The sequence below is a fragment of the Gadus macrocephalus genome, chromosome 3 (assembly GCF_031168955.1).
Source record: "Gadus macrocephalus chromosome 3, ASM3116895v1".
In the NCBI taxonomy this organism is placed as follows: Eukaryota; Metazoa; Chordata; class Actinopteri; order Gadiformes; family Gadidae; genus Gadus; species Gadus macrocephalus.
Window position 1 is genome coordinate 20,571,886 of NC_082384.1, and position 6,922 is coordinate 20,578,807.

The 6,922-nt window shown below is 47.3% G+C and overlaps 2 protein-coding genes across 2 annotated transcripts; one reads left to right on the forward strand and one right to left on the reverse strand.

The window, feature by feature from the left end:
- Window positions 1-144: 144 nt before the first annotated feature.
- Window positions 145-3,623, forward strand: rbm34 (RNA binding motif protein 34). Its single transcript, XM_060047973.1, has 11 exons — window positions 145-343; window positions 489-642; window positions 1,027-1,148; window positions 1,229-1,448; window positions 1,530-1,589; window positions 1,694-1,737; window positions 1,872-1,955; window positions 2,031-2,091; window positions 2,210-2,252; window positions 2,510-2,628; window positions 2,787-3,623. Exons 1-11 carry the CDS (start codon window positions 321-323, stop codon window positions 3,243-3,245), a joined length of 1,389 nt encoding a protein of 462 aa, XP_059903956.1. The 5' UTR covers window positions 145-320; the 3' UTR covers window positions 3,246-3,623.
- On the reverse strand, window positions 3,615-6,922 carry tomm20b (translocase of outer mitochondrial membrane 20b). Its single transcript, XM_060047977.1, has 5 exons — window positions 6,677-6,922; window positions 5,756-5,802; window positions 5,351-5,432; window positions 4,880-5,022; window positions 3,615-4,048 (listed from the first exon to the last, which is right to left on the reverse strand). The coding sequence occupies exons 1-5, from the start codon at window positions 6,798-6,800 to the stop codon at window positions 4,004-4,006; spliced, it is 441 nt and encodes a 146-aa protein (XP_059903960.1). The 5' UTR covers window positions 6,801-6,922; the 3' UTR covers window positions 3,615-4,003.

A 6,922-nucleotide genomic window follows, 5' to 3' on the forward strand; every position in this document is an offset into this window, starting at 1 on the left:
TTTTTTTAATATATATTATTATCGGATCTTGATACGCTTCATATTTTTGCATTTCTTCTCATTTAATTAATTTAAAAGATTACATTTATCATAATGGAATACTATTAACGTTTAGAACATGTAGGAACCTTAACTACTGTACGTGTTCCCTGTCGGACACATGAATAGGGCGGACGTCTAGGGAAAACGTGAGAGTTGAAAGCAAGTTGATGTTCAAATGTTTACTTGACGGGTTTTATAGAGTTTAAACTGTATTGTCGAATGTTAGATATTAACACGTAAAGCAGTGCAAAATCGTGGGGAAAGCTTTGGAAATAATTATGAAGAAGGAGCTTAAAAAGAGGTTGGTCCATTTTTTTTTTCTAATAATAAGATATTATGCATGTAATAATTTACTGTGGAACCTTCATTACTGTAGTGGCCAGCCTCGTTTGAGTTGTGCGCCGTAACTGTACAGCAGTGATCATTACCATGCCGTGTCTCTCCAGTGAGGCGGTCGAGTCTGACCAAAAGTCGGCGGACTATGAGTTTGGACAGGTCTCCGGCAGCTTGTTTCCAACCCCCCAGGCGGGGTCAGGGTCTCTGTCGGCCTTGTTCAGTTCAGCCGCCCCCGCCCCGCTGCTGTTCATTCCAGCACCGAAGGTAAATAAAGAAACCTCTTCCGGAATGCACCGGTCTAGGCTGATGATAAACACAGCAATTGATCAGCCGTAGCCGCAAGGGACTTGGAGGACATTGCAACCTAATAAGTATTATGATTGTATTTAATGGCGAGAAACCAATCAATATTGCACCTCTACGGACAGCTTATGTCATCCTCTATGTATTTTGGGTCATGAAAGAGCAACTTAATTTTAATACGTGAAGCCTTCAATTCTTAAGTTTTCTGAATGATTTAAATGCCTTAGACTTGTTCTTTCAAACGCTGATGTGATCGCCTATTATAGGCTTGCGGTTAGATCAGCCACATTAAAATATCAATACCAAGTGTTGATTTTCATCTACGTTGTGTTGTTGACATGACAGCCCGCTGAAAAGATCCCGGGAGTCAAGAAGCAGTCCGAGCCAGCAGGGGTCAAAGCTCAAGCCCTACAACGCCAGAAGAAACCACAGGATGAGCCTGCAGACTGTCAGCAGCTGGTAGACAGGTGAGTCACCTCTGCCGTTAGTGGACAGGTGAGTCAGGTTGTGTGTTCCAGTATTAAACTAAGATTGTTGTATCCTGCAGGGAAAGCGCGCTGCAGAACGCAGACAAACAAGAGCAACAGAAGAAGCCCTCGAAGGCAAACCGGAGGAAAGCTGCCGTTGCTTTGGGAATGGATGAGGAAGAGGCGGTCCAACCAGCGAAGAGACCGAGAAACCCACCTTCAGCGTCTCACGAGGAAGACGAGGAGAAAAAGAAGAGGACGGTGTTCGTGGGGAACCTCCCTGCCAGCTTCACCAAGAAGGTAAGGCAGCGTTCGGGCAGAACCCTCTAGTGGACCCCAGCGCCCTGTGCGACCCCTCTGAGCATCTGTCTGGTCCCCTAGGGCCTGCTGAAGCTGTTCAGAGAGAAGGGGGCCGTGGAGTCCACACGCTTCCGCTCAGTGGTAAGAACACCTCTCCTCTCGCACCAGACCCTGAACTAGTGACACATCGCTCACCTGCACCTCCTCTCTCTAACCTCACTCTGTGTGTATGTCTCTCTCTACAGGTGAGGGAGGATCCAGCAGATTCTCTTAGAGTAGCGACCATCCAGTAAGTGTCAAAAGATCACGTTGCCATGGTAGCACCATGGTTTGCCTGGATAACAGAGAGTCTGTCCGTGTCTCGTCAGCATCCTTCAGAACTTTGGTTGCGTCTTGTGGTCAACCTGTCGTTTTGGTCCACAGGCGTAAAGTTCACCCCATGAAGCAGAGTCTGAACGCCTATGTGGTCTTCAAGGACGAAGAGGGCGCTTGCAAGGCTTTGGAGAGGTAGGGCAGCTCCCACCTCATCTTTTTATCGCTAAGCAACACATGAACTACTAAGTGACACACACTTTTCCGCAGGAACGGGCTGGAGGTGGCGAAAGATTTCGTCATCCGAGTGGACAGCGTGACAGACAGCACGGTAGGTCACCTGACGATAGGCCAGAATGATCCCCAAAGCACGCTTAGTCACCTGACTTATCCTGAATGGTGGATCAGTGCCATGTTCCTCAACACTGACTCTCTCCTCAATGTTTCAGCATGACCACAAGAGGTCTGTGTTCGTGGGGAACCTGGCGTTCGGTGAGTCAATCTCTAGGCTGTCTGGATGTAGATTAACACATTTATTTACCATTAAGGCGCATTCCTAATTGCAGCGACCTGGGTTCGATACCTGCCCTTTGGTGCATTTCTCCTCTGCCTTTCCTGTATCTTATTGAATAAAAGTGTAAAAATGCAAAAATTATAAAACTAATTATATTTGCTGTATATATGTATTGTTATGAATATAAATATATCCATGTATTGTGCCAACCCATTCCTTTCTATGTATTGTGTAGAGCTGACGGAGGCGACTCTGCGGGAACACTTTGAGGGGTGTGGCGCCGTGACAGCCGTGCGTCTGATCAGAGATAAAAACACCGGGCTTGGGAAAGGCTTCGGCTACATCCTATTTGAGGTGAGGGCCTCTCACATCACCGAGCTGACATAGCCATGCGAACGAGATGTACAAGGCTAGTCATTATTAAATTAGTGGTAGGGCAGTAACAATAAATAAATCACGTCCTGTTCTACCTTATGAGAGACTACTTCCTGTCTGTGTCCTCCTGTGTGCAGAGCGCTGACTCGGTGCAGCTGGCTCTGAAGCTGGACGGCACCCCCCTGGCGACACGCAAGGTCCGTGTCAAGAGGTCCGTCAAGAAGGATAAGAAAGTCACACCCAGCGGCGCTGCCGCAGGAGGTGGAGCCAAGAAGGGGTCCACTGGCCCCGGACGTGGGGGCGGGGCGAAGGAGCGACCGGCGCCGGGAAAGGGTGTGAACGCAGCCGCCTTCCAGCGTCGCGTAGCGATGAAGACGAAGCCGGCCAAGCCGTCGTCTTTCAGGGGAGAGATGACCGACAGCACCAAGACCAAGAACAAGAGCAAGACCAAGAGCAAGAAGAAGTTCCAGAAGATAAAGGGTACGAAGACCAAGGGCCAGAAGCCCAAAGGTGAAAAGCCCAAAGGTCCGAAGCCCAAGGCCCAGAAGCCCAAAGGTCAGAAGCCTAAGGGCCAGAAGACCAAGGCCCAGAAGTAGAAGATTCACATTGAATAACCTCGTGGCCACGGGGGCACACTTGCAGAGTCTGGGACTTCTCGTTTAGAACCCATGTGTTCTCCAGGGTTCTGAGGTTCTCCGTACTGGAAACGGAGCCAACCTTTTTTATTTTAACAATGCAGTTGGGTTACCTGCATATCATGTTTAAGGGTCCTTGTTTGACCATTCATACGTCGGAGTGTCCCCAAATGTAAAATGGATTGGTCGATCATAGATCTGGAGACTCCCATGTGTGATGTCAAAACATTAGTTTAGGAGATGGTATCTCACACCTGGTGGTTGATGCAGCCCTGTCCTCTGTAAATACTGTAAATGAACCATCAACACAGGGAAATAAAACAGCAGTCATTTCATTCACCTTTTTTTTTTACTTGTTTTTTTACATTTGAAGAGGGGGGGAGCCTCTTCAAAAGGTACAGAACATTCCATGACCATAAAAATAGTTTCAGTTAACCATACAGGTGTGTAGTAGCCGACAGCTCAGGGGTATACCACCCAGCAGTACAGCGTTGCTATGAAGAGGTTAGGCATCCTACTTACAGAAACATGACAACCTGACCAACCAATGAGTGGAGGGTATGCTTCAGACGTGCGGAACACAGCCTGTATGGACCAATCAGACGTCTCAGAACAATAAAGATAAACAATGTGATGTCATCAAATAAACAAGTCTAAAAAAAGATTCCCTTGGGTTGCCGTGGTAGCAGTCGAGCCACGGTTGCCACGGTGATAGATGTTTACTCTAGATCGTCTTCGCTGAGGCTCTGAGCAGTCACGATGCGCTGTGGACAGGAAGAGAGAACACTGTTACTCCCCGTTACACTACTAGGACCCCTTCCTACCACTTACTCCCCGTCACATCACTAGCACTTATCAGAACATTACATAACAGATAGCAACTGACATGCTTCTAAAATAATCAATGGAAGCTACTGGGTCAGAGTGAAAGAAGCTAGATCACAGCATAAGTGGAAGATTTAATCTGAATCAGGAAATAAATGTATTCAAGAGAATACCACAGAGTGCATCATCAGTTGGTTTTAGCACAGCATACAATGAGTACCCGGGTCAGGATCGGATGTCAATTAAGTAGAGCAAAGAAAGAGGGTTCAGAAGTTCCGGATAGAAACATGAAACCAGTGCCTACCAAAACAAACTGCACAATTCAAACCTGCCGAGTGACAAATCTGGAGAACCCGTCCTATTCTGACCCTTGATCCATTTGGTACTACTGGCTGACGGTGGGCAGCTTAGTTAGTGAATATAAAAAAAATAACGATATACATTCCCTAAAATCCAGTATCAATTGGCCTCTAATTTGTATACATTAGTGTGTTAATATATATGAGTGTGTTACTATACATTAGTGTGTATTAGTATATATTAGTGTATATCTAATATACATTAGTGTGTATAATTATGTGTATTGGTATACATTAGTGTGTACATCTAATATACATTAGTGTGTATAATCATGTGTTAATGTGTATTATTATACATTAGGGTGTATTAGTACACAGTTTGTATTTGTACCTAGCTGAAGATGGGAAGCTTGGCGAGGGCATTAGTATACACACTAGTGTGTATATTAATGTACATCAGTGTATTGTTACCTGACTGATGGTGGGCAGCTTGGTGAGTAACATCTGGAAGACGGGCGGTGGGAGGGTCTGCTGCAGCACCTGGAGCAGCTGCTGAGGCTGACCGCACACCGCGATGGCATTGGTCAGGTGGTCCACACCCGTCTCGTAGTCACCTGACACACACACACACACACACACACACAGGAAGCTGAATGAGACCACTGGCGTCTTGCTCACCAGTTAGCGTTAGTGAACGCAGTAACCCAATCTGGCTGCTTTGGAGTAGTCCAACAGTTACTGTCCGATCCTGAGGAACCAGCAGTCAGCAGGTAGCGGTGAACGAGTAAGCACGTTGACCGTAAGCAGTGTGCACATTGCGATGAATCAGCTAGCATGAGGTTAGTAGTGCATCGACTATGTTATTGAGCAGTTTGCACAGTGGTAGCTGTACATACAACTATTATGGAGAAGTTAGCATGGTGTCAGCATGGTGGGGCTCACCCTGTGCCAGTAGCTCCTCCCCAAGCTGGATCTCCTCCAGGAAGAACTTCTGGACGGCCTCCGCATCCTTCAGGTCTGGGAGCTTAAATACATTAGCTCCATGTTAGCTCAACAACAGATTCCATTGAAGATGCAACACAGTGAGTGGCTGTTTCCAGTAACAGGGTAGAGTTCAGAATACTATACTCGTTACTAAGTCGTAGTACTATCAAGTCCTACTAAGTTATATTTCTACCGAGTCCTTCTACTACTACTTGGTCCTTGAACTACCGAGTCCTAGTACTACTAAATCGTCGTACTACTACCGAGTCTCAGTACTACTGAGTGCTAGTATACCAAGTCTTAGTAGTCGGGTACTACTGACTGAGTTAGTACTGATGAGTAGGAGGTGTTTGAGGAGCTTACCTTGGACATCCCAGCCCGGTCCTTGGCCACCTTCTGCTTTCTCCTCCCTGACAGAGGGAGACATTACTATTATTATCTTGTGTCTCATGTTTGCAGCTCACCCTACTTTGACAATGTTCAAAATATGTGTATAAGATGTGGTGTCCATATCACGTGATGCCAATCTGATATCACATAATAGCAACAATAGAGATAGTGGATACTGGGTCACTAGTCCACCCCCTGACCTGGGCTGGGCTAGGCTAGGCTAGGATCGGGTTCTACCAGTCGGTCAGGTTAGCATACTGCTGGTAACTAACCTTAGAATCTATACACGTATCGCATCCCGGACATGAAGCAAGAACGTGTGATACACATCTCCGCATGTTGCACCCTTTAGCCTACCAACGCAAGTGACAGATTCATACCCGTTAGCCTACCAACACTGGGTCGTCCAGGGCAGACAAGTGACCGACCAATAACCATTAGTATACCGACCCAGGGACGTCCAGGTCGGATAAGTGACCGACTAATTACCTGTTAGCCTAGCTTAACGTCACAGGGACGCCCAGGACCGACAAGTGACCCACTAAAATCCCTAAGTCTACACAGTCACAGGGAGGTTCAGCATGGACAAGTGACCAAAACCCGTTGGCAAAGCCACCCGTCTCATCACTGCAGGATTAATGTTTTCAAATGACCTAAACCCCAGACAGCATGGTAGCAAGCCAACGCTGCAGTGTAATACACCGTGTTCATCGGGATGTGACTTCAGGGTTCGTCAGGACCACGACGACAGCTCCTCATGCCAGACATGCGCGTTACACCTTGTTACCGACCAGAATTACTACCTGACACGATACACCGCCTTTCTGGGGCCACTAGATCTTAACCCGGAGACAGGAGAAGAATCAGAAGCAGTAGGAGGAGGTCAAAACTCACGTTCCCGCAGCCTGTTCTTGAAGCTGGGGTCACTCCGTCTCTTACGGTCGAAGTAGATGCAGTAGCCGACCAGCAGCGCCCCGCAGAGCCCTGCCGCTAACGTGCTGGACCTCCCGCCCATCATTACTCCACGGAGGATATGTGTTGTTGATTACTTTTCGCTAATCGAACGGGTTTAGTAATGATAGGGCAATCAGATCAGTCGACGTCAGGCGCACAGGGAAGACAGGACCAGAAGGACCCCTT

What these genes read in the sequence shown, in the direction of transcription:
- rbm34 (XM_060047973.1), top strand. Translation starts at nt 321, where the DNA reads ATGAAGAAGGAGCTTAAAAAGAG. An exon ending in AAGAAGGAGCTTAAAAAGAG is followed by an intron (nt 344 to 488) that starts GTTGGTCCATTT and finishes GTGTCTCTCCAG; the next exon opens with TGAGGCGGTCGAGTCTGACC. An exon ending in TGTTCATTCCAGCACCGAAG is followed by an intron (nt 643 to 1,026) that starts GTAAATAAAGAA and finishes TTGACATGACAG; the next exon opens with CCCGCTGAAAAGATCCCGGG.
- tomm20b (XM_060047977.1), bottom strand. Translation starts at nt 6,800, where the DNA reads ATGATGGGCGGGAGGTCCAGCACGTTAGCGGCAGGGCTCTGCGGGGCG. An exon ending in ACCGGGCTGGGATGTCCAAG is followed by an intron (nt 5,433 to 5,755) that starts GTAAGCTCCTCA and finishes AATGTATTTAAG; the next exon opens with CTCCCAGACCTGAAGGATGC. An exon ending in GGAGGAGCTACTGGCACAGG is followed by an intron (nt 5,023 to 5,350) that starts GTGAGCCCCACC and finishes TGTGTGTGTCAG; the next exon opens with GTGACTACGAGACGGGTGTG.